This window comes from Tenebrio molitor, chromosome 4 (genome assembly GCF_963966145.1).
Source record: "Tenebrio molitor chromosome 4, icTenMoli1.1, whole genome shotgun sequence".
Classification (NCBI taxonomy): Eukaryota; Metazoa; Arthropoda; class Insecta; order Coleoptera; family Tenebrionidae; genus Tenebrio; species Tenebrio molitor.
Genome location: NC_091049.1, coordinates 23,358,713 through 23,386,501, shown reverse-complemented (window position 1 = coordinate 23,386,501; position 27,789 = coordinate 23,358,713). Strand labels below are relative to the sequence as shown.

The following is a 27,789-nucleotide window of genomic DNA, read 5'->3' as shown; positions in this document are numbered from 1 at the left end:
ATATAAACGTTCAAACTCTTTACAAAATTTTGGAAACATCACCCCAAATCTGCTATTGAAAGATTTAATTTACCACGCGAAAATGGTGGTAGGGGTTTTTCAAATCTAGAAATTCTACAACACAATCAAATTGCTTCACTAAAAAATTATTTTCTCAATAGAGCTCGTGATAACATTTTTTTTATTGCTTTGGTTTCAGCGGATAAAGGTTACACACCTTTAAATTTAAGTGATAATATTGTAGTGACCCAGTTTAAAATTTAAAATTTTTAATTCTCGGTACCGCCACGAGAGCGCGGCAAATGGGAAGGTACTACCGGCTAGACTAGGAACTAAGGGATGGGGTTGGTAATCTTGGCGAGTTGGCGACGCTGTTGAAAAGCGGAAAGATGGCGGGGATAAAAACGGGCTCGCGCGGGCGGTTGAAGGGGGTAGGTCACTTTTGTTTAGTTTTTCGAAGCAAGCACACCTTGCGAAGAGCGATCCAAGTTTCTCAAATTTGTATTTGTAAGTTAAATCCGAACCAATTACACTACCGTCCCGAGTAGTTATTTTGTGTCCCCGTGAAGAATCCGGCAGTTTCTTTTTTATCCACACGGGTAATTATTTATCCCACGTTTCGTTGTCCGTTGTTTTTGTTTTTTTTGGGACCAGGACCACGTGGTAAGGGTATGTTGTAGATTTCATTTTGTGGCATGGTTTTTCTCTAAGAAGCGCCTATTTGTTAATTTTAAGCGTTATCCCTAAGTTTCTCCCGGGAGGTTCATTTTTTTTAGCAATCTGGTAATTTCGAAAATCAGAAGCCGTCGTCCGAACCGCGTGCGTCCATTTTGTTTTTTCCACTAACATTTTCTAACGGTTCTCGACTCGCCATTTTCTTTTTGTTTAACCTTACCAGCGATTATTGTATTCGTGATTTATGTTATTTACTGATATTTGTGCCATTTAAAGTGGTTTTTATTTTATCATTATTTAACTTTGCCCTTAGTCCTCATTTATTTGATCATTGTTCAATGTTGCACTTTGTTTTGCTTATTTTATCATTGTTTAATGTTGCGCTTTGTTTTGCCGGATTTTCTCAGCGTTTAATGTTACGCTTTGTTCGATTGAATTAAGCTCGGTTTTTTTTTTTTTCTTTGTGTTGTTGCTAGATTTCGGAAAAATTTAAGTTAAAATGTTGTAAGTACGATCACATGGGGGCTAGGTGACATTGCGGAGGTCGGGGGATTGTTTAGTCAAATTTCCGTGGGCACGACGGTTATGTAGGACCGTATAACGGAGGTGGTACAAGTTCTGCTGTATGCGACTCTGAGAAGCTGACGTGAAGTCCCCGTCGCAGTTATAGGGATCTCGGGAGTTTGTCGGTAAACGGTTGGTTGGGGAAGGTGGAACAAGTTCTGCTCTATGCGACTCTGAGAAGCTCATCGTACAACCCCGAACGCTTATATCACTCGGAATTGGTCGGTACACAGTAGTCCGACACGCGATACCTCGAGTACCTATAAATGTCGCTGCTTTCAAGACGATTCAGATTTTTCTGAGTCCCCTCGCGGCCGAAAGTTTGTTACCTCCAGCTCTAAGCTCCCGTTGGCGTACCTTGACCGCGTAGTTCCAAATTAAACATTGTTTTGTCATTAATCGAATTGTAAAATATGAGTAATACCTGCGATACGGTTTTTGAAGAGGGTTTTTCATCCGTCCCTGTCTGTAATAACTGCCTTATAATTTGTTTACTTGTTGTGGAAGCTTTACCTGTCATTTTGTCTGTCATGTGCCCGTTTTTCTGTTATTTTAAATATTGTTGCATTCGTCTTGTCGTTTATCTTTGTGATGTACTCAACTAGTTAATTTCTCGTACTTCGTTAAACGTAATTTCTGTCCTTTGTATTCGTTTCAATTTCTTTTTCATCAAAGTTATTACAGGCATTTTTAATAAAAGGTATTTTGCGTCCCTCACATGTGTGTTTTATTTGCGGCACTCTTCCAACTGGAACCCTCATCGTTTGCATTCCGAACCTTTTTTCCGCCAAAAGAAAGACACAACGTAGGGCTCCTCCGCTTAGATGACGATCACGACCACATTTGTTACCGTTTTGCGCAGGTTCAAATATTTGGCGGAAAAAGTAATGAATTCAAATCATTACAATATAATTTTAGATATTGTTGAGCCAAATATACCTGACACTATAGCAAATATAAAACAAAAGTCTTTACATGGGAGATATTTTAAAGAACTAGAACAACCAGAAATTAATATTCAAGCTTCTCATGCATGGCTTAAAAAATCAAATATTCATCCTGAGACTGAGGGTTTTATATTTGCAATACAAGATCGTGTTATAAATATGTACAAGAAATTATAAAAAACACATATGCGGTTTACAATCGGTCATTGATAAATGTAGGATTTGCGGAACTGAATGGGAAACCATTGAACACATCATTTCTTCTTGCACCGTTTTGGCTCAAAGCGAATATAAAAAACGTCATGATATATTCGCAAAAATTATACACATGAATTTAGCAGTTAAATTCAATTTATTAAAGGATACACAACTACATTACATTTATAAACCAGAAAGTTGTTTAGAAAATGACAATTACAAATTATATTTTGATCGTACAGTTTTAACTGACATTCATATTCAGCATAACAGACCAGACATTATTATTTTAAATAAACAACAAAAGCAAGCATATCTTTTAGATATAGCTGTTCCAAATTCACACAATATAACATAGACATATAATACAAAAATTAATAAATATTTAGAGCTCTCCGTTGCTATGAGAAATCTTTGGTGTTTAGAAAAAATTTCGATTTTACCACTTGTAATTTCAGCAACGGGAATAGTACCGTAATCTCTTTTTAAAAATTTAAAAATTCTGGATTTAGATAACACATTGGTAGTTGAAATTCAAAAAGGTATATTATTATACTCATGTCACATCGTGAGGAAGTTCCTTAACATTGACACAGAACATAATACACAACAAAGTCAAAATGCGGAGGCGAGACGCCGGTAATTATGTTGATAAGCACTGCACTATTACTTGATAGTAATATCCGTAATAGTGTATGTACTCCGGCAAAATTGCCGTGCCGCCGGGTGGAGGTGGGATACGAGCTGTCACAGAATATTGATACGAGTATTATAAATTGTTAATGCAAGAATAGGAAACAATTTATTTTGAAAACTGTAGATTTTGGACATCAAAGCAATTACAGCTCTTCTGGTAATTGTTCCGAGTAAATTTTGGCGTCTCAGTACAATTCAAATAATTGTTTATCGACAGAAGAGTAAAAAAATAACATTGTAGTAGAATGGCAACAAATAATTTGTGAATATTTTTTTATGCACAAATTGGTTACAATCATTATCCTGACTTTAGCCAGGATAATGTTCTTGAAAGGCTAACAGTAATCTCCAAAAATGTTCTATTTCAGACTTTCAAATTGTTAAAACCAATTATCAAAAATTTACATTAGTAACTTCTGTCTACTCTCCATTTGAAATTGAATTTTTTACAAATAACGATGAGAATTCGGATTACTTTAAATGGAATCGAGACGACCAAAAATGGTTAAGTTTCACTATTCTTTTACAAAATAATAATGTTTTCTACTTGGAAAATGATGAAGTTATACCAACAACAATCGATTTCAAACCACATGAAATAATTGTTAAAACTATAAACGAGACTTTTTGGAAAATCCACAAATGTAAGTACTTTTAAAGCCGAGTTCATTATTGTCCGTCTATTAGATAAAGAGTAGGTACGGTCGATGGACAAATAAAACTGGGACACTTAAAATTTAATCTATGTAAATCAGACTATTGAATTGTTAATAGATTTGTCAGTGTCTATATAATATGTCATACCAGAGTTAACCTATATGTGATAAAGCCGTAATTAAACGATGGAGATTTGTAAATTTTGAATTTGTGTTTGTCATTTTTGTCCCAGTTTTATTTGTCCATCGACTGTACATACGTATTTACTTTTTGCTTTACCTATATGGTTAACAGTACGTATGCAGCTTTGTTTTTTGTTGATATAGTTCTTTGACAGTAACTGCAATCACGCTTATATAATTTAATCAGGTGTTATTGCGTTTTATGTGAAAATTGACATTTTGCAATGGGCATTGGACGAATAGTAATGACCCGGAGTATATAAACATTTATAAAGTGTCTCTAAAAGAACGTTATACTCAATTTCATATAAATGTGCATCTAAGCAAGCCATGAAAATCTGATTTTCTGTTGGTATGAAAGTTACTTCGACTTTCAAAGTCGCTTGCCCTGCGCGAACCTTAATTATAATTTTTTAGTTTTGTCGTCTGTTTCGGCATTTTTGATTTCAAAAGCACTGTTACATTTTTTTACTGATTAAATTAAAGTAATTCACTAATTCTTATTTAGTTTCTCTATTGTCACGTTAATAATTCTATTAACAGCAATCCTCAAATCCAACAATTAAAAATTACTTTTTTTTTCAACTAACAGTACCCACCATATGCCATTTTATCTCACCTATCATCATTCAAATTGTTTAAAAACCAATTGTCGTATTGTATGGATAGAAGTTCAGGTTTTTTCTAACAATTTTCTAACAGGTGGAGAGTGGTACATCTGCCTGAAGTGATAACTTCCTGAGGGATTTATTTTTTTTGGACTTTGTTCTGTTCGTTTGCGTAAATATTCAACAATTCATCATTCACTGGCGGTTTTCTCATATTTTTACTTTTTTTAACACTTCCAATTGCCACAAATCTATCCACAATCGTTCTAATATTGCAATTAAACAATAACTGAGTCAGTTGGCAATGAAACAATTGAAAAATATTTGTTTTTTTCCTTCGTCTTCTAATTGGCACTGACCGGATGTTTTAACTTGACCCGTCATAAAAAAAAATTAGTTTATGTTGGTTATGTGACAAGGAAGACAGCTGGCACTCGGTGACACCCAAGATACAATAAATGTTGATAATGTAAAATGTAAAAACCATTTTCATAAATAAACTATTGGGTGATTCAAAATCATTGTGGATAAATATGGCAACAATGTACGAAAATTTATGTGGCAACTCTGTAGGTATGATAGAGTTGATATTTCTGACAGTTCATAGTCGCGCAATTTTGAAAATTGTCAAGTCAATGTGCAATGGTATAAAAAAAATCAAATGCACGCAATATGAAATGTCATACAAATGTCAACTCTACCCCACCCACACAGTTGCCACATACATTTTCGTACATAGTTGCCATATTTATCCACAATCACATCACCCAATATCACAAAAATGAACCTTGACGCTAAATTTTAAATTTGCCTGTCAACATTGTCAAAACTGACAATCGGAAATGCGTTTAGATTACAGTGACACTAAAATCATTCAAATTTTCATTGTTACCAACAGATTTAGTCATTCTTTATCACGCTTTAGAATAAACCCACTCAATTCTCCAAGGTACAGTCGATGGACAAATAAAACTGGGACAAAAATGACATTCACATAAGTCAACATTTACAAATTTGCATGGTTTAATTACGACTTTATCACAAATAGGTTAACTTTTGTATGACATATTATATAGATACTGACAAATATATTGACAATTAAATGGTCTTATTTACATAGATTAAGTTTTAAGTGTCCCAGTTTTATTTGTCCACCGACCGTACCATGTTGGTAATACATCAAGACGAACATGTTTTGCTCTAGCGTAGCCAACGTTAAATAACTAGCCGTGCTGAGAAAAAGGCAACGTCGCAATCGTTCAGACTGGCGGACCGGGTGAACCGCCGAACATCGAACGCCTAACAAACATAAAGGCGCGTTTTTACACGTTCTCAATAAATTGACATTGTTTATTAGATGATTATTAGTATTACAACAATTCCCATCTTACCCCCATGGAGGATGATATCTAATTTTACACTGTCCAGCAGTAGCGGCTCGTAACAAAATCAGAACGGGGAGCAAACTTTTTTTTACAGACAGAATAGATATTTATAACAAAGGTGCTGTGCTACATAGGTACTTTTCCTCATCACCGTAGAGGTAGAGTGCAAGATGCGTTTTTTTACTGTGGTTTCCCCAGTAGGCCTAATCCACAATAAGAAAAATTCTTCGTAACAAGTAACTAAATAACTTGTGGAGTTAATTCTTCTCCTTTTATAAAAACTTTTACTTGAAGACATTCATTAATATAAATTTTTGTCTCAATATTTAAAGAATTATTAAAATTCAATGTAAAAAAATATATACTTACCAAATTCAACAATTTTATGTTCCCAAACAATCAAATTAAGTTCGATTGAAAATGTTATTAAATCATTAAAATTGTTTATTATATCTGCTTTCATAAAATTCTCTACTTCATCGTTTTGCCTTTTAGAAATTGTTTCACGCCTAAACTCTGGATCAGTTCTCTCTTTAATTGCTGGCTTTGATAGATAAGACGCTAAATTTGGAAACACGCTAGTAACAGCCGCATCTTTTAGTCTGGGGCTTTTTAAAAGCAATTGTTTACAGTTTCCATCAGGTTGCAAATGTTTATCATATAAAATCATATCATCAGATCTAAAATGTAATTGACAGACCACACTTTAAGCTGAAGTTTTTTCAAGGGATTGCTTTTAACCATGCTTGTTTGCGCTCTACATTTTTAGGAAATTTGAAAACACTTACACCGCGATTGTTTTGTGCATTTCTTAAAGACGAGTCGTAATTACTTTTAAAGCCTGTTACACAACACCTACTAGGCATGTTTGAATAATATTTAAATTTTAAATACCTGTTAGAAGTTAGAACCAACGATATTTCGTTTAACACACAAAAGTTAGGTTAGGTTTGTCTCAGTTTAACTTCCACCAAGTTGACGGCTTTAATTCCTGAAGAAAATGCCACAATTTATTTCACAAACTCTATACTAAATTCCCTTCAACTTTTAAACAACTTGGTAGCTTAAAATTTTGGAAATAAACACAGTTTTCTGAAGTTAAAACGTTAAGATCACTATGTACACAAATGCAAATCTGCACAAACTGACTCGGTCCTAGGTCTGCGGGCATTGTTGCCAAATTTACTTGAGCACGGCTAGTTCGTTTAACGTTGGCTACGGCTCTAGCGATAAAACCATTGTGGTTTACCAAAGAGATTGCATATTACTTACTGCAAATTTACGCAAATAAAACAGTGTAGTAAGGTGAAAAGTAATTAGAATCTGGAAAAATTGAAGAAAATCACAAACAAAACAATTAAGACGTCGAACTCACAACTGACACTAAAATTTAATAATTTGACATTTGACTATTGACATCTGATTTAATTGCTTCAAAGGCTCGATATATCGGGCGTTCAAATGAAATCCTCCGCTGAGTAGGCTTTGGAAAAATTAAACCGTTCAGAACAGTGTAAAGTTTGAATTTCCCGCCGTTTGATACGAAAGACATTTGTTTATGTTTAATCGGGACATAATTGAACATGTTTGTTTTCAGCAAAGGGTGCCCTTAGATATTTGCTTTGAGAATAGGAATCGTTAAGTTATTCTATTTTTAATGTAAAACATTGCAAAGAGAGAAAAAAAAGAAAGATTTTTTTGGCTTTAAATTTTAGGTTAGCTGTCAAAATACTCCAATTAATCTACGCTTTAAAAAAGCACAACAATTGACGGTTTCCAACGCCTTCCCAGCCCAGGATTTCATTTGAACGCGCGATAGTTCTACACAATAAAGTTATGGAATCGCACTGTTAATATACGTTCTTTTAGAGTCACTTACACAAAAACTTCAGAGGAATAACATTTTTTACTTTATTTGGAACCCCCATTTCCGTTAGTATTGATAGACTCGTACTGCATTCTTAAATTAATATTTTCTGTTAAAATTTGGACTTTTAATTAATTAATTTTTACGTTATAATAGTTATTTATGGACGATTATATTATAATTTGACAATTATGCACAAATTTTCTTTACATAAACGTCTCTTTATGGCCCACGGATCACTTTATGCCCGTGGGCCATAAAGATATGTCAAATAAAAGTCAAAAACATTTTTGGTGAAATTAGGAAAAAAATTGCCACTTAACTTAAATTACCTAATCCCGAATGGGGATTACTCGATACTGGACACTCACTTCTGCCGCTTTCTCATCCTCGTTTATCATTTCGTTAATGAATTTATAACCGAAAATTGCAATTAGCATAATGGCTACGGGTGTTTTCACTGTTCCCAAGGTTACGCGCAAAACTAAAAATTTGACGGGAGCACTACGCGATGCAAACATCCCGTGGTGTGGGCAGACATTTATTTATTAATTTTTGTTAAATGTTAGGGTTTTAGGTCTTAATCGTGCATAAAATAGTGTATGTACTGCGGGCGTGAACTGGCTTTTATGGTCTTCAGCGTGTTGTGTATTCAAAATCACACCTCATGCCATAAAAGCCCTCTTACGCCCTTAATACATAAATTCTATTACAATTGGCCTTGTTTTTTGACAAACAACTTAGTACTGTCTCAAAATGTTGTCTTTAGAACAAAGAATTTATATAATCCAGTGTTGGACCGGTGTTCGTCACTTAATTACAAAATTTTATGAAAAATTGCCCAACACTTACGTAGTAATGGGTGTTCAGAAGCCTAAACTTCTGTTTGATTTAAAAAAAAAAGAAAAATTTTTTTTCTGCATTTTCTTTTATTTTAATGTTAAGTCTTACTCTATGGTGAAAACTTTTTAAGAACAGAAATGGGGGTTTCAAATGAAGCAAAAAATGTGATTCCTGTTTTTTGCGTAAAATCAAAAATAAAAATGTTTTCCCTCTTATAAACCCAATCCGGGGACATACAGTAGTTACGTCAATTGAAATTATAAGAACAGTACCTCAGAATGTGTTTTAGTTATTTTTCCTGGAATTTTATATAATTCATCCATTTCGGTAATTCCTCACCTACCCGGTGTCGGACGTGACGAATTATCGAGTTTCTACTGTATACATTAATGGATATATGAGATTATTACACTAATTTCAGATAACTTTATGTGGTCTAATAGTGCTGCCGACGTAAAACCTACTACTGTAGTAATTCCACCCACAGAAAAATCGTGTTTAGTGTTTTATGTTTCTTTATGCGAAACATGCATTTTGAACATACCAAAATTAAACCATACCTACACATCAACAACACAACACAACAACACCACAAATGTAACAAAAGAATATGTTGTACACTCTTGGCAATCTCGTCGATTGAACTTAGAACTAAAGGAAAGAACATTAACTTTTCTCAAAGAAAAAACTGATAATGACGCCAAAGACTACTGGGGAATTGACATTAGAGAATGTCCCGAAACTGTAGATGATAAAGGTAACACTTTGTTATTTATTATTTATGTATTTTTTTTATACAGGGTTATTCTAAATGATTGTAGTCGAAGTAGGCCATGCCCATGTTATTACATTTTTGCCGCTTTCATGTGAACTGTCAGTTTTGTCGCTGTCACTGTCATTTTTTAGGTGAAATGTGCGATGATTTTTATTTATTTTTGTTAAATTAACGATTGAATCCAGAAATATTGAGTTGTTTTGCACCCAATTTAACTCCCGTGTGTGAACAGTGTGTACTCACTTATTCACATCATTTTGATGTTTTTTTATATGGAGCGGCAACCATAAATTTTACATTCAGTTTTCACTCCTACTTCGACTACAATCATTTAGAATAACCCTGTATTTGCATAAGTACCTGTGTGTATATCTATTTAATTTTATTTCAGTGATTTACAGGACACAAATAATTGACAAAAACCAGAACAACCACATTTGTCAAATTATGTCAAACGTGGGTATAAGACCTAAAGAACACGCTCCTGTAAAAGAACAAAAAGTCTGTGAAGCTGGAAAATTAGGATCGCCACATTGTGACGTCAGTTGTGAAACTGTTCTGGGGCCGAGCCATAAGCATTGTGAAGAACATCGCATTTGTGAAAACGGAAAATGCAGTTGTGCTTGGGGATATACAGGAGAGCGATGTAATACAGGTTAGTAAATATTTTAACAATACCCTAGGTATGTTTCAAAAAAATTCTGTTCAAGTAGGCTATGGAAAACAAAAGCATTCAAAACTTATGGCGTAACTTAAATAATTCAGGCGTAAATGTGATTATTCCTGCAATTGTTTTGAACGAACTGTCATAAAATGACAATTTCGGGAAAATAAAATAATAACGTAACAGTAGTAATAGTACCCAGATCAACAAAAACAAATAAATCCGCGCAATATGTGTAAACAAGTACTGTAATAACAATTAGTTATTTTCATATGAGTAGCTATGAGTAGATCACTTTTCAGGTATGAGGCCGAAATTTGAAGCACGAGGCGTCAAAACATGCCGAATATCTGAAAACTGACAGCGCACGAATATTGAATAACATTTTTCGTCTTCGTTTAGCAAAGTCTTAAAAAACATTGATTTATTGTAAATTTTGAGGTTATCTTTGACAGATGTTAAGTTAGGTATATAACCGGGAAAGTTTATAACAAGTGTTCAATTCAAATGTTCATCAAGTTTGACTTTATTTTTTAAAAGACAATAACATCTTAAATTAAGTTGGTTAGACAAAGATAGCGACAAAGATCAAAGCCAATTTAATGAACTTTTCAATTAAACACGTGTTATATTTAGTTATACAGGGTGTCCCAGAATGAACCAGCATAATTTTAACCTCGAGCTACTGGCTTCATGTAGAATATTTAAAAAATTCTATGTCAAAAAATAAAATGACATTTAATTTTTGATGAACAATTTTTTTTAATTGCTTTTAGTCTTCTACGTTGTCCTACAACCTCATAGGTAAAATTTCGGCACATTTTAAAAATACACTCTGTATATCATATTTTATAAAAACGTACACCAATGCGGTTTCCTAGAGGTTGTTTCGCCTTGGCTTACATTTTATGAAATATGATATATAGGGGTGTATTTTTAAAATGTGCCGAAATTTTACCTACGAGGTTGTGGGACAACGTAGAAGACTAAAAGCAATTAAAAAAAATTGTACCTCAAAAATTAAATGTCATTTTATTTTTGGACAGAATTTTTTAAATATTTTTTCCGAGTTCTACATGAAGCCAGTAGCTCGTGGTTAAAATTATGATGGTTCATTCTGGGACACCTGTATACCACTTTCCCGGTTATGTACAGTTAATTTCAAAATTGTCGAGTACACCTCAAAAATCAAGAAGTCGATTTATTACAGCTTTTTCCCCATGTAAAGATGCCTTTTTGAAATTTGAGCATCATCTTTTTTATATAGGTTAGGTAAGTTTGACAACATAAAATGTCGCTGATATTTTAGAACACCATAATATTGTTTGTTTTATTCTCTGCACGATGCTCTTCGCGATGTTATAATACTGGGCTACCCTCCGGATCGACCACCCTTCTTCTAATTTGGAAAGAATGAGCACTTTCGCATTTGCGGATAGATTAGGCATTTTGTTTGTCAAAATTGACATTGATCATTTACAAAAAGTGTAAGTGCATTTCACACTGTAGAAAATTAGGTGTACTCTATAATTTTGAAATTAACTGTATCTCAGGAAACGAACACGAAAAAGTATATAAACGGCAATTAACAATAATGTGTTTTAAATTACTCTAGAGCAACGGTGGCCAACCTTTTTTTCTCGAGTGCCACTTTATTTGACTAAAAATATTTGACGTACCCTTTTTTCATTTCTTTTTCATTCTTCTGAAAGATAATGCATATGTACCCCTGCCCTACTAAGTCATCTGAATCGAATAACAGGAAAAAAGTTTTTATCTAATCCCGTGGGATAAATGACACTTATCCTACTCATTTGAGTGGAATAAGGAACTTCATTACCGGACGCATTTCATTACTCCACTCAGTGGGATAAGTGAGCTTCATTACCCCACTCAGTGGGATAAGTAAGTCATTATTCCACTGAGTGGTGTAATGTGACTGGCGGAAATAAATAAGATTTACCTTTTTTGTTTAATTCGGGGCGGTCTTAGATAAAATTTTGTACATAACACGTGGGCTAAAGCATATTACAGGAAACTCGTGTGATTACAGATGAACTCGGGCTAACGCCCTCGTCATCTGCAATCTTCACACTCGAATCCTGTAATATTGCTTTTATCCCACTAATTGTATAAATAACTATTATCCAACTAATAGTAATTGAGCCATAATTGATATCATTTGAAACTAGTAAATTGCCCTATAACTCACTAGTGATTTATAATTATAACTCACTAGTAAGTTAAGGTCATAAGTCACTATCAATAAACAATAAAACAGTTCTAAAGGAAAACAAATGTTTGCTTTAAAAAATCTATTATTCATAAGTACAAATAGTAACACTTAATTTCTCAACTCGAATTAAAATTAATATTAAAATTAAAAGAATAGTATATTTCAAACCAAGGTAAGAAAGTGGTTTCTTGCAGACCGCAGGCAAAGATTATAAACCGAGTCGTAGACGAGGTTTGTAAGTGCCTAAGGTCTGCAAGGACACTTTCTTAACAAGGTTTGAATACAATTTTTTTCCCTACCGGCACAACTTTGTTGAAAAAAGTCAAAAAAGATGGTTATATTCGTGATTAAAACGAAAATTTTGAGAATTGAATAGTAGGCTGTGTTATTTGTTTAATTAACTTGTCATCGCATTTGAAGATTTGAGGTTTGTTCGAAAATTTGATATAAACAGGGTAAAGTAATCTACCTACCTAGCTTATCTGTTTATTTTCCAGATTATATGATTGACCTACCAACTTACTTCATTGAATTGGCTTTCATTTATCAATAACTTATTTCACGTTTGACACTTTTGACATTTGTATTTTGGTACCTTAGCGAGAAAGTTGAATTTTCTCACCTCAAATGAGGTATCCACAGCCTACATTTCTAACCGGTAGGGAGAAAAAAGATTTATAATCTGTTTCAAAATCAAAAATCCACCACCTGTTGAATTATGTTGGCAAAAAAAAAGAAATCCCTAGAAAATCCCTAGAAAAAGTTTTTTTTTTTTGCGTTGGCTCAACCTCCCGCCAAAATTTGACATTGAACTGTTGAAACGAAACACAAAATAATTATTATGTACAAAAAGGTTTTAGCTACCAGTACCATATCATACTTTTTGAGTGAAATAATAAAATGAAAATAAAAAACACGATGAACTACGACCAAAACGACTGTTCAACAGTCTTCTTTCATAACCCCACTTTTTTCTGACACTTGCAGACGCACTAAAAACAAAAGTCGGCGATGTTGTCGGTTGTATTTTCGAGGTAGAATGCACTGTTGGTGGATTTTTGATTTTGAAACAGATTATAGGAGTATTACTTTGTTGACTAAAGGGGGAGATTCACGAAAAGTAATTTGCAAATAGTTATCGATACTGCAACTTGCAAATACTTTACAAGTGCTTACCGACACGATTGCAATCTAATTCACGAAAAAATTGCAAGCTACGGATAAGTTACCGGGTATGGAGTGACGTTGTCATGACAACAGTAAATAATTTGCAAATTTAAATGTCAAACTAAATCGTCAAACGTGCATCACATCACATACAACTGTTTTTGTTAAGTGTTTGTGAATTTGTGCAAATTGTGTTCACAATGGGAAAAGGCGTAAAGGCTGATGGACAAAAAAGAAAAAGAAGCGCCAACTTTACGGCAGCTGAAACAGACATTTTAACGAGGGAAGTGGAGGCGCGCAAACACTTCCTTTTCGACGCACTAAAGGGCCCAAATTTGACTCAAGCACATCGAGATCGTGCTTGGGCTGTTGTGGCCGAAAAAGTAAATGCAGTGGCCCCTACAATAAGATCAGTCCAAGAGCTTAAGAGCAAGTTTTCCGATATGAAGACTCGCACCAAACGCAAAGCAAACAATTTATTTAGGGAAGCCAAAAAAACAGGGGGTGGTCAAAATACGGCTGAAAAATTGTCTTCTTCTGAGCAACTGTTATGCTCTTTTATAGGAAAGCAAAGTATTGAAGGTAATTTTGATTTTAAATAATAACGGCCAAATTAAAAATTATTTTTTCTTAGGTATCTCGGGAAGATTCGATATTGGTATACCAAATTATAATGAACAACCAGCAGCAACAAACAGCAGTAGTGATGAACATGAAGTTATTTTACAACCGCCATCACCATTTGGTAAAGAAACCTGCGAGAACCATAGCGTTAACGAAAATCCTGGGCCCTCTTCATCATTTGGTAAAGGAAACTGCGGCAAAGATAAAGTTATTGAAAATACAATTCCTGGACCTTCAAAATTTAAAGCAAGCGATTCGATAACACCAAAACAAAAAACTACATACAAGAAATCCCTTTTAGAAGTTTCACAAAATACTAATTTGCAATTAAATAATATTTTTAAAGAGTTGCAAACATTGAACCAAACGTTGAAAAGAAACATGGAAATTCAGGAAGAACTTCTGAAATTAAAGAAGAAAAAATACGCCTGAATACTTGTACTTTTAATTTTTAACCCATAATTTGTGAAAATGTATAAAATAACTTTTAACGAGTAAATCTTGTTCGAATTAAATTATTTCGGGCGTCATTATCGATAACACCTCCTAAATGATGTACATCTTCTTGAGCAATAAGTTCCTGCACATCAGGGTCAACAGCCATAACTTCACCCTGCTGAAGGCAAATGTTGTGAAGCACACAACATGCAACTGGTATAGCACAAACTTTTTCTGGGCTATAAACAAGAGCACCACCAGTCATCGCTAAGCATCTGAAACGAGATTTCAGTGCCCCATTGCATCGTTCAATTGGATTGCGTGTGGTTATGTGCACGTCATTATAAAGTTGTTCGGCAGGTGTTCTAGGGTTTGCCACAGGTGTCATTAACCAATCTTCTTGTGGATATCCCGAGTCACCTACAAAATTATAACAAAAGTTTATTGTCGATATCGCATTATAAATTACAATTACACCTACCTATCAGCCAACCATCTGCGAAGTTGCCATCTACAAGTGCTGTTCGCAAAGCACTATTTCGCCATATGTAGGAATCGTGATTGCCACCTGGATAGGCAGCTAATACATTAAATATTTTTAAATCGGGTCCACAAACTAACTGAACATTAATGCTGTGATGAAAAAATCTGTCAACATATTGTTCCGGATATTCTCTTGGTTTCTGCAGACGTACATGTGTACAATCCATCACGGCTAAGACATTTGGAAAACCCCAATGAAGTCTGCCTCTTTGGCCAATTTCATAAAATTGTTGTTTAATATTAGCCAGGTCTGCCTCATGGGGAAATCTAATAAATTGGTCACTTATTTCTACTTAAGCGTCTACTACGCTGTGAATTATTCTACTTGCTGTAGCTTGGGAAATGTTTACCGTATTTCCTACTAACCACTGAAACCCTCCCGAAGCCAAAAACTGCAATGCTAAATATATTTGTAAATCTACGCTAACGGCTTTTGATCGTCTTGTTCTTCTTGCTAATCTTTCTCCAATTAATCCCTTTATGTACAAAAATGTAGGTCTCGTTACCCTTGTGCTTTTATATAAATTTAAATTGGGCACACTATTAATAGAAAACTCTTCACGTGCTAATTCTTCATCTTCACTGTCAATTTCAAAGTTTAAGACCACAGCTGCGTGTAAAGCCATATCAAATTTTGTCTAAAAAACACTTTGTGTAAAGAAAACCTACATTAATAGATAAGCATTCTAACTGTATATATTTTTAAATTACTTAAAATTTGTTTTCACTCTTGTTTCTCTAAACATATAACAATAAAATATATTTGCGGCAACTCAAAACTTACCGCAATTTACAATTAGTTACCGACAATTTGCAAGGTGACACAAACTTTGAAGAATCAGGTTTACCGACTTTCAACGGTGTTGATTCGTTGACATGGTAAGGCAATGCTAACGCGCTACAATTTGTTCACGAATTACTTTATCTGAATTTGCAAGTTACAAACGCTTATCGAGTTTCGTGAATGACCCCCTAAGTAAATTGAAGCTTTCATTTGCTGTTATTCCAGATGTTGAGTTACAAACTGCATTTAAACTCTTGACACCAGTGGACTCTGACACTGCTAGTTCTCCTTGAATTTTCCTTGCTGTCTTAATTTTCTCTTTGACCGAATCTTCAATGTATCCTTCGGCCACCGTGTTCGGGTTTATTGGTTTTAGTATCTGGTATCGCAACACATAGATAGGATCCCTTGTCTTTAACGTCATTAATTTTCTCCTTCGTCGACTCGTGTAATTTTCGTTGCAAAATTTTGTTGGAAAAAATTAGACCATTTATTGTATTATTGTTGATAAAATTTTGCAAACAAAATTATTATGGTGATGAATGACGTTTCTAACAGTTCAATTATTATTTGACAAGCTGAGCGATTCGTTTTTTGTTTTTCATGACCTACTTAACCAGAAATTTTTTGAAACATACGATATACACTGGCGGCTATTAATTTGGAAACACCGGCTTAATCTAGTTTACTGGATATTTCTAATATTTGATAGTGTAAGCGTTATGTCATGAACTCATGTCATCGTTGAGCGTATTCAACAGACTGTCGCAGCCGAAATTGATACGTTAATAACATTGTCAAAGTGACAAACAATTTACAATAGAAAAATCTTGGTGTTTCCAAATTAATGGCCGCCACTGTACATATGTACAATATATATGTATAATATACAAGTGCCCGCGCAAACTGTTCGAATGAGTCTATCTCTGATGTCTTTAAGGGTAGAAAGTTTAAATCTTGGGATGTAAGTGAATCCATAGGGGGACGTAATTTAGTGCAGTTTTCATGTTATAATTCTTCATTTTTTGTCCACAATAATATTATATTTTTATGCATCACAATTAAAATATCTCAAAAACTCTGGGGTCGAGTAGTGGCGTGACAACTGTCCTAAATTACGTCCCCACCACAAATAGACGCATCCACTCTATTCGCGTGGACACCCGGTATAATATCTATTTGATAAAACTACGACAATTTTCTAGAATGCGAAAACGAAAAATGGGGACGATCTTGTGAAGAATTATGCCAATCAGGTTGCGGGACATGTGATAAAGTAACGGGAATTTGCTGGACTGATTACCCACAAGCACAAGGTAACTAACATAGAAGTAAATTTTTACTGGGTGATTGTGCTCCAGAGTGTTCTGCTTTAATTGATTATTCAAACATATACTATCGCGGCCATCCAAAAGTGAACGTTTTTTTTTTATAGTTTGATTTTTACTTTAAATCATGGGCGTCCTAAAATGTCAAAGTTTGACACTAATGATAAAAAAATTATTGAAACTATTTTTTTTAAATGCCACATCTCACTCCGATGCAGACAGCTAGGGCTATTGCAAAGCTAGAAGAAAATTGGTCGTTGGCTGCTGTGGCGAGAGAATTACATTGCAGCAAAACTTGCAACTTCAATAAAAGAGGGGTTGGCAAGAAAACAGGCTTGAGAGGCCAATGCGAATAGGTGTTGGAAAGGTTTCTTTACTAAAGTTTACTTTCACTTTAATAATGTATTAATTACTTTTCAGTCTCATTTTTACTATTACAACTTTTTATTAATAAAATAGTAACACTTGCTGCACGAACGCCAATGAATACAGCCTGATTTAATCTAACGAAAAATACGGAAATTTTCGCAAGCTATCGTTCACTTTTGGATGGCCGCGATTGTACATTCAAGCTCCACTTTATGTAGATTTGCTTTTCATTGTTTCGTAGTTACACTTCTGAATTACGTCATGCGAGTTTAGTTGTAATAACTTCATTCAAAATCTTTCCCAAGTTTGTGAATTTTTAAAATGTGGTCAAAAATTGGAAGGAAGCTAAACTTACTATTCATGAGTATGATGTACAGTTTACTATGTAGTTGTTCAATTCATTCTCATTAAAATAATTCAAGTACATTTTAAAATGTAACATAAATTATTTATGTATAAAATATGTTGTCTTCATAATAGTAGATTAAGTACCGAGGGAGTGAAGTGCATGATTTGTACCCGAGGATAACAATCATGCACTTCCGAGGTGCATATACTATTTTTGCACGACCCAACAATTTTAATTGAAATTCTTTTTAACTGTCAACCTGACACTTAAACAGCTTAAACGGGCTTCACCATCAGACTACAAACTGCATCTCGGATAAAAAAGAAAATTAATATGAAATAAATATGTATCATAAAAGGTTGCTTTTTTACCCGTGAAAAAAAAAAGTTGACAAGAGGTTGAGTTGGCTGTGTTTTTTTGCCCAAGGGGAAAAAAGAGCTACTTTATTCCATACAATCAGGGAGTAAAGTTGCTCATTATACAGGGTGTGTCAGAATTCCACCGACAAACTTTCAGGACTGATTCTATGATCAAAAATAAGCATAAAACTCTTTTTTAACTATCCCACCTTCACCCGGCGGCACGGCAATTTTGCCGGAGTACATACACTATTACGGATATTACTATCAAGTAATAGTGCAGTGCTTATCAACATAATTACCGGCGTCTCGCCTCCGCATTTTCACTTTGTTGTGTATTATGTTCTGTGTCAATGTTGAGGAACTTCCTCAACATAAAATGTATAATTATTGACTACACATTATTGTTTACATCGACATATAAACTTTTCTAATTTCTAGCTTCTATTCGTGTGAATGATATTTGGGAGGTAAATATTATCGCATTAATTGCGATAATATTACTAATATTAATGAACTTATGTGCGTTCGTTGCATTTGTTAATAATTGCAAGAAATGCTGCCAGATAAATAATAATTATAACCAAACTGATACGATGGAGGAAACAAGGCTAATGCCAATTCCTAGCGAAGAAAGTCAAGCAATTGAAGAGGATATTAAAATAGAGTTTTTAGAAAGTTACTTAAAAGAAACAATGGTCTTAAGCAAGAAAATCGAAAGTCAATTTTGCGTAAGTGGTGCACAAACATAAAATTATTAATGTTATTCATTTTTATAAAGTCTTTTGAAGCAACACCAACAAAATCATGTGCAGTCGGTTTGCAAAGTAAAAATATTAATAAGAATAAGGATAAGAACTACATTCCATGTAGTGTATAAAATTTTATAAATCTATACTTATATAAACACATGATATATTTTCAGATGATTGCACTAGAGTCATTCTCCAACCATTAGCAGGAATGGGTACGGATGATTACATAAACGCTACCTATATTAATGTAAGAGTGAGCGGCAAAAGTATTGAATATAGTAGTTTATTTGACGAGTTTTTGTGTAAATTGGGCGAAAAAAACCCAATTTACACACGAACAAAAAAACGTTGAATTCAACTCGTTTGTGTGTAAATTGGGCCTTTTTTGGCACTCCTGGGCCTTTAAAACGCTCGTTTCACTCGCGTTTTAAAATGGCCCACGCGTGCCAAAAAAGGCCCAATTTACACACAAACTCGTCAAATAAACTACTATTTAAAAAAAATCTTTGGACAGGTCAATTTTAGTTTATAAAAATATATATTTTAATATCAAAAAAAATTCCAAGCAGTCATTTGTTTTCGAGTGATGACGTCATTGATATTTTTTTTAAATGGAAAGCCCCTGTCTGAAATTTGAAAGACGAGGAAGTTCAAAACTAAAATTTAAAACTTGACAACTTTTACGCCGTGATCGCGAGACAACTTGAACTGTTTCAAAGTAATCACTCTTATGATTAGGCTATTTCAGTACATGCATTTATAAAACCAAAGTAAAATGACATGCTATGGTTCTGTCTTTCACACTTTCTACTGTTTTCGCCGTAAGTACACGACATAAAGGCTACTTGTAGGGGTATGACCGTCCAAAAACCTATATATCTTGTCAAGGGCCGAAATTTTATACCATCAAAGATTTTTGGAGATTAATTTGGCAAGAAGAAATAGAAACCATTGTTATGGCAACGAATTTTATAGAATATAAAACGGTTTGTTTTCCAGTGAGCTTTCTTCGCAGAATAGTGATTTGTTTCTTTTCAGAGAATGTGTGCCGAGTACTGGCCCCAAAGGTTGAACACTTTGTTTGAATATGGAGAGATGACAATTCAATTAATTAAACAAGAAAATTACGAGCACCATGACATCCGAATTTTTGAAATCTACTACATGCAGCACTGTAGAAGAATCAAACATCTTCATCTCAGATGGGACTCAGAAACAACATTGTACCCTAACGTTGTGGTACCAGTTGTAAAATATATAAGACAAATTGCCGAAAACAGTGTTGTTCCAATTTTAATTCATTCCGGGTGCACAATTTAAAAAATATACGAAATATTAATTTAAAATTAATTGTTTCAGGTTTGGAGTAAACAGAACTGGGACTCTAATTTTATGTGATTTAGCTTTAGCAATGGCGAGTGCAGAGAATAAAGTTAATTTTTACGCTTTAATGAAAAACTTGAGAGAACAAAGACCATATATGGTCAACAAAATGGTAAACCTGACTTCTCACTTTAGGGAATCTTTACACTGAAACTAAATTTTAGGAACATTACTTACTGGCACACTTGATCGTTTTAGAATGTTTAATGGAATCAGAAACTCCATTCAAAAAATCTCTTGCGGAAAATTTTGACACTAATATAATTGAGCAGCAGCTTAGTTACTTAAAACGATTTAGCTGGCACGATGAGACAGTTAAATCTTGGGACCTCGAGCCCCCGACCTCTTATAATAAACTTCCGACTCCAACATATGGTTAGTTTTCTTAAAACATGCAGACCTCCTTTATTGGTTTTACATTTTTAAGTTGACGGTTATAAGAGAAATAAAAAATATTTAATCATGCAGCAACCAAAAAAGGAAATGGCTTCCAGATTTTGGAAGATGGTAGTAGAAAACAAAATTTCTCGCATCTTATTTTTAAATAAACTTAGAGTAAGTAGGTACAGTGTAAAATATAATTTGAAGTCTCATTTCTATACCGATAAAAGTAATACATAGTAGTTTATTTGACGAGTTCTTGTGTAAATTGGGGTGCAAGTTTCACTCGCGTTTTAAACTGGCCCACTCGTGCCAAAAAAACCCAATTTACACACGAACGAATTGAATACAACGTTTTTTTGTTCGACGAGCACCTTAAAGGCTCCAAATCGCTTAAAATCTTTAAAATTAGCTTGACGTTTCGTTTTGATAAGTGGTGACATTTATCAAAATCCGTTCACATAGGAGAAATTTCTCAAATTCTGACAGTGTCGAACAAAAAAATAAATTAATTGGTTGGAACTTTAGGAGAAACAATTCCTGTGGCCCAAAAGGTGCAAAACTTCTTCAGAAGTAGTTATAGTGAGATATTTGGAAGAGGTGACAACAGGTTACGTTACAAAAACCCGGCTACTGTTGCAAGCGTATAAAAAAGGAAGTGGAGTAGTGAGAAATACATTTTATTAAATCCAAAAACGAAATGACATGTTTCTTGTAGATATTGTACCAAAATTTTGTTGAAGTATTTGAATTTACCGATTGGAATGAAAAACAACAACTTCCTAATTCGAATAACAATTTCTTTCAAATTATAAAACAATTTAACTTTGCTAAAAATAGGACACATTTGGTCGCATGCAGGTAAATATTAACATTGTTACTTAGTTTAATTAAAAATATTTTCTTTTTTTGGAACAGCGATTTTTGGGTCAGCGCTTGCGGTTTGTTTGTGACGTTATCTTACATTTTAGAGAAGTACGAAAACGAATTAGAAGTTGATGTGTGTAATGCCATTCGAACCGCAAGAAGAAGCGGAAAAAACATTGTGAATAATTCGGTAATGAATAAATACATACTTAAATTTTAATCACGGTTTTCAACACATTTTCTTTTTAGAAACAACTTGCATTTATATATTCATTTGTTCAGCACTACTTTAGAAATTTCGAAACTTATGACCATATAGAAGAATAACAGACTAATCTTAGTGACATCCACGTCAGTTGCAATATTCTTTATAATAGAATTTTTTAGTGAAGTATATTATTATTTTGCTTTATTGTAACAATTGAATAAAGGAACAAGAGTTGATCCCTTAATTGATATCTCTGGGTAAAACTTTCTACGGTGCGATCAACAATTTCTTTGATAAGGGGCGGCTATGACTTTGAGACAGTGTTAGATTTTTCGTATCTTTGCTACGTAACTCAGCTAATAAACGTTAAACAACTGTCACTATTGTAGTGACCCAGTTTAAAATTTAAATTTTTATTCTCGGTGCCGCCACGAGAGCGCGCCAAATGTGAAGGTACTAGCGGCTAGATTAGGAACTGAGGGATGGGGTTGGCAACGCTGTGGAAAAGTGGAAAGATAGCGGGGAGGAAACGGGCTCGCGCGGGCGGTTGAAAGGGGTAGGTCACTTTTGTTTAGTTTTTCGAAACAAACACACCTTGCGAAGAGCGATCCAAGTTTCTCAAATTTGACCACGTGGTAAGGGTATGTTGTAGATTTCATTTTGTTGCATGCTGTTTCTTTAAGAAGCGCCCATTTGTTAATTTTAAGCGTTATCTCTAAGTTTCTCCCGGGAGGTTCATTTTTTTTTGTAATCTTGTAATTTCGGAAATTAGTAGCCGTCGTCCGGACCGCGTGCGTCCATTTTGTTTTTCTTTCACTAACATTTTCTAACGGCATTCGACCCGCCATATTTTTGTTTAGTATTGCCAGCGAGTATGGTATTCCTTTTTAAAGCGCTCTTATTTTATCTTTATTTAACTTCGCATTTTGTTCTCGTTTATTTCCTCATTGTTTAATGCTGCGTTTTGTTTTGTTTATGTTATCCTTGTTTAATGTTGCGCTTTGTTTTGCTGGATTTTCTCATCGTTTAATGTTACGCTTTGTTGGATAGAATTAAACTCGTTTTTTTTTTCCTTCGTGTTGTTGCTAGGTTTCGGAAAAGTTAAAGTAAAATGTTGTAAGTGCGCCCCTGTGGGAGCTAGGTGCCAATCAGGAAGGTTGTTTAGTAAATTTCTGTGGAAGCTACGGTTATTTAAAAACCGTTAGCGGGGGCGGACCTTAGTCTTTGCGGGAGCGGCGTCGGGATGTTTTCGTGAAGCTTCCGTCGACGGTTATAGAGACTTCGGGGTTTTGTCCGGAAACGGTTGGTTGGGGACGGCGGACCTAGGTCTTTGCGGTTGCGGTCTAGGAATGCTAATCGTACGACCCCGAAACGCTCTGTCACTCTTGCTTGGTCGGTGAAATAGTCTGACGTTCATTAATACCCCGAATATCTATAAACGTCGCTGATTTCAAGATGATTCAGATTATTCTTCTGAGTCCCCTCGCGGCCGAAAGTTTGTTACCTCCAGCTCTAAGCTCCCGTTGGCGTACCTTGACCGCGTAGTTTCAAATAACCATTGTTTTTGTCATTAATCTTATTGTAAAATATGAGTAATACCTGGGATACGGTTTTTGAAGAGGGTTTTTCATCCGTCCCTGTCTGTAATAACTGCACCATAATTTGTTTACTTGTCTTGCAAGCTTTAACTGTCATTTTGTCTGTAATGTGCCCGTTTTTCTGTTATTTTAAATATTGTTGCATTCATCCTGTCATTTATCTTTGTGATGTACTCAACTAGTTAATTTCTTGTACCTCGTTAAACTTAATTTCTGTCCTTTGTATTCGTTTCAATTTCTTTTTCATCAAAGTTATTACAGGCATTTTTAATAAAAGGTATTTTGCGTCCCTCACATGTGTGTTTTATTTGCGGCACTCTTCCAACTGGAACCCTCATCGTTTGCATTCCGAACCTTTTTCCGCCAAAAGAAAGACACAACGTAGGGCTCCTCCGCTTCGATGACGATCACGACCACATTTGTTACCGTTTTGCGCAGGTTCGAATATTTGGCGGAAAAAGTAATGTATTCAAATCATTACACTATGAATAAAATTTTAACGGAAAAATGGTTTTTACTTCAGAACATAAAAGATTCATTTTACTTTCGTAATGGTGTTTTCAGTAATGGAGAATGAACATACAGCGCTGTTCGACCAACTTTCGACAAAAATTTCCAAATTTAAATTAAAACAGCTATATACAACCAAAAATACAGCGTGATCAACAAGGACTGAAGCTGTTGGCAGCAAATGACAGCAAAATATTCCCAAAGTATGAAATTTTTTTGTGCGTCAGTGTTGGCACCCGCTGCAAGTTGTGAATGTCAAAAAATTTAGGTTATGTTACGAGTTGGTAGTTTTAAAACACGATACGTATAAAACGACCAAAAACAGTATAAAATGTAATTAGCGGTACTTAATAATGGCCCAGTGTTTCGATATTCATAAAAGCGGTAGGCCGTGCCCGCCTGCCCCTCCTGAGAAACAGAAACATGTTTTATGCGTTATTATTTTCGAGCTGAAAGTCTGCGGGATGCAGGGATTAGATCCGGGAAAATTTGTACGGGTGGAACTTTAATTTCTTCTTTAAAATGGTTAGGCAACTTCCATATGACAAGCCTGTAAAGTAAGGAAAAGGAATGACGGGATTATGGTAAGGATTATTAGGCCCTGCATTAAACGTGCCCAACAAAGAACTTTGGATGCGTGTGTTTACATAAGAATCACGCCTGTTTGGAGTGAAAACTTTCGCACTGACTTTCGAGGGTTTTGTTCCATTCTACTCCGAACATTCTCAACTACATCTTCTGTAAGTGTAGATGTTCTACCAGTAGGTTTTGGCGTTTTCACATCCCCTGTTTGTAGGTAACGTTACACCGATCTCGTGCAATGCTGCCTAAACGCGACTAAGGTACCGCGCCGCCCAAAGTACCAACTGGCCCGGGAAACATTTGTTGAAATTGGTGCAATGTATCGTCCGTGCTCCGTGGAATACTGCCAACCGTTAGCAGCATCAAAATTTCCAGTCCGAAAGTACGCCATACCAATAAAAATGTCTTGCTCTAGTGTAAAAACCATTTTCACTAATAAATTGATACAAAAATGACACTTGATTTTGAAGTTTAAATTTGCCCGTCAAAATTGACAACTGAAAATGTAATGCTACCAACTTCACTGAAATTTTCATCATGTTGTCATTGTTGCCAACAGCTTCAGTCCTTGTTGATCACTCTGTACTTCCCTGCGTTCCAGACATCTGTCGATAGACAGCTAAAATTTCAGAGCCTTCTTTGGTCTAAATAATTGTTGATTGCGTACCTATTTATGTTGAATCATTGTAACGACAGCGTTAGTTTTGTATTTAGTGGGGTGTTTTCAAGGTCGGACGCAATCTATTTTTTTTGAGAAACGAGTAATTCTTACCAACTACATTAGTTACAATTTATATTTTGAGAAAAAACAGCGATAAAAAATATAGAGAAATACATGCCATATTGAAAAAATAAGTATTTTATTGATAATTCAATACAGGGTTATACTAAATAATTGTAGTTGAAGCAAGCCATGCGCATGTTATGAAAGTTTTGCCGCCTCACTGTGAACTGTCAGTTTTTGTCACTGTCATTGTCATTTTTTAGGTGAAAAGTGCGATCATGAGAATTGTATTTATTTAGTTTTAAATTAACGATTGGATCTAACAATACTGAGTTGTATAACTCCTCTGTGTGAACGATGTATATTCACTTATTCACATTATTTGGAAAATTTTTACATGGAGCGGCAACCATAAATTTTACATTCAGTTTTTATGCCAACTTGGACTACAATCATTTAGAATAACCCTGTATAACAGAGTAAAGACTATTAAATAGGTAATATCAAAAATCGCGCTGTATTGAAATTGAACTTTATTCGTTCAGATGTATTCTCCTCTTTTTCAGTTCAGTCAATAAGTTGACTGCTTTCTCTAAATTAACTTCGATTGAATCTTAGTAACTAATAAATCCCGAAAACCGTCATCGTCCGTACTAGAGCGAATGTCACTTTTAATCATAATCATTAATCATAACAAGCTGAAACGCATCGAAAACCAGTTTATGGAATTTCATTTTTCGACACTGATCAAGAACCTTTTGCATTTCTGATTTAGCGGGAACTGGAAAATTTGAAGACAGCGCTTTAAGTTATACTTAGGTTTGAATGTTAGACGACAATAACCCAAAACGTGTGTTCGGTATCAATAAAAAGTTTGGGTATCGCGATATTCATCCAATCGTTTAGGTGCCACATGATGCCTGTAGTCCTTAATAAATTTATTATAAGGATTAATATTTAATTTAGCTGCACTACAAAAAATGTTACGTATGTGATTTTTTTGTCTATTTTATGTTCCGGGAAACGCTTTCTCGCCAAGATGACCTTTTCCAAAACAAATTTTAACATAAATGTAGTACTTCATTCGTTATTCGTTCCTTGGATCTCCCGTAGTAGGGGAGGCTCCGCTAGTAAGTGTCCACTGCTGTCAATTAGTTCTGGTCCAGCGCAGAGCATAAGATGAAGCCATGGCACCCATTAATGGGGTTATGGATCACTGACAAAACAACTGACACCTGAAATGAGTTTCTCATAAATCTGATGACAGCTTTCTTGTTATTCTTCCCGATATTATTCCAGGCTTGAGCAAGAGATTCCATGAGTAGGTATTCACGAAAGATTAACGTAACAGGGGAGACAATTCAAATCTTTCTAGAGTCACATAACTATGTGGTATGTTTTAAATTATTCTTTTAATATTGTTTCATGCTCATAAATTGATTCATTTATCTGTGAGTCAACTCATTGGCTGCAAATGAAAATTCATTTTGCCAAAAGATTTTGCGCTGACCGACGACGACAGCTCTACTCGCCCCAGGACATCAATAATCAAAGATCTCTCCTTTCCTTTCTTCTGTTTCAGTACAGCCAGTACTGAGGAACCTCCAGTAACTCCAGGAATAGCAGCCATCAGTACCCCAAGGGCCAGGAGTCGACAGGAGCGAGAGTAACCCGCGCTACCAGGACCCACAACAGAAGACGGATCCAAACCCCCAAGGAAAGCCAGCACACCACACGCGCCCCCCCTTGCCCCTCTGCCCGACTCCAACGAAGGTTTCCTGCAGTTTCCCTTCTCAGCTCAAATGCGGGAGTCCAAACCAAAACCGGCTGCAGATGCACCCTCTACTAGCCCCTTAGAAATAAAATTCTAAAACTGTAATAACCAAGTTTCTTTCTTTTTTATTTTTTTGTTTTTTATGAAGCCATAAGCCATTAAATACATTTTAAAATTGTTAAACTCATCTAAATCCAGCGTTGAAAATCCCCTAAGCTTCAGCAGCGTTCTTGTAAAATTTGCTAATATAAGGCATTCACGATCTTTTTGGGACCGAGTTGGCTATGACCATCTAGTGATTTTGTTGGCAGTACCTCGGTGATGACTAAATTCCCTAAAGGAAATTGACACTTTTTGTGTTAGGTTAGGTTGTTTTCTGTTTAGGGTTATATTTTCTGAATAGGTACATTGTTGCCGGATCTCTAAAATCTGGTTTGTCTTTTTTAAATTAAATTAAATCGTTTAATAGAAATTTTTTATCGTAATAAAATTATTTTGGCAATTTTGGCTGTTCCTTTGACGGAAATTTAAATTATTTTTACACACTTAATAAATCATTTAGTTTCTTACGAATATTAAAATAATAAATCTGGCAATGCGGTGGCAAGAAAATGTCGAACAGACACTGACAGGAAAAAAAATTGCATCCGTTGCATCACTGAGTCAGTTAGTCCAACATGAAAAGAAAAAATTATAGCCAACTCGGTCCCAAAAAGATCGTGAATGCCTAATAGTTTTTGATGCAATTA

General features: G+C 34.8%; 2 protein-coding genes and 1 long non-coding RNA gene across 3 annotated transcripts; 2 read left to right on the top strand and 1 right to left on the bottom strand.

Moving 5' to 3' along the window:
- Positions 1-3,500: 3,500 nt before the first annotated feature.
- LOC138128316 (receptor-type tyrosine-protein phosphatase epsilon-like) lies at positions 3,501-22,096 on the top strand. The gene is made up of 15 exons (XM_069044528.1): positions 3,501-3,724; positions 9,044-9,379; positions 9,789-10,052; positions 17,059-17,169; positions 18,700-18,989; positions 19,040-19,127; positions 19,184-19,260; positions 19,865-19,999; positions 20,052-20,320; positions 20,373-20,508; positions 20,561-20,771; positions 20,824-20,951; positions 21,306-21,443; positions 21,496-21,834; positions 21,894-22,096. Exons 2-14 carry the CDS (start codon positions 9,052-9,054, stop codon positions 21,640-21,642), a joined length of 2,322 nt encoding a protein of 773 aa, XP_068900629.1. The 5' UTR covers positions 3,501-3,724; positions 9,044-9,051; the 3' UTR covers positions 21,643-21,834; positions 21,894-22,096.
- On the top strand, positions 13,403-14,455 carry LOC138128320 (uncharacterized). The gene is made up of 2 exons (XR_011158598.1): positions 13,403-14,046; positions 14,099-14,455. It is a non-coding gene; the product is annotated as an uncharacterized lncRNA (long non-coding RNA).
- Positions 14,518-15,940, bottom strand: LOC138128319 (putative nuclease HARBI1). Its single transcript, XM_069044531.1, is given in 3 exon segments — positions 14,518-14,946; positions 15,008-15,707; positions 15,854-15,940. Coding segments are annotated over 2 exon segments (1,059 nt in total). The 5' UTR covers positions 15,696-15,707; positions 15,854-15,940; the 3' UTR covers positions 14,518-14,575.
- Positions 22,097-27,789: the final 5,693 nt, after the last annotated feature.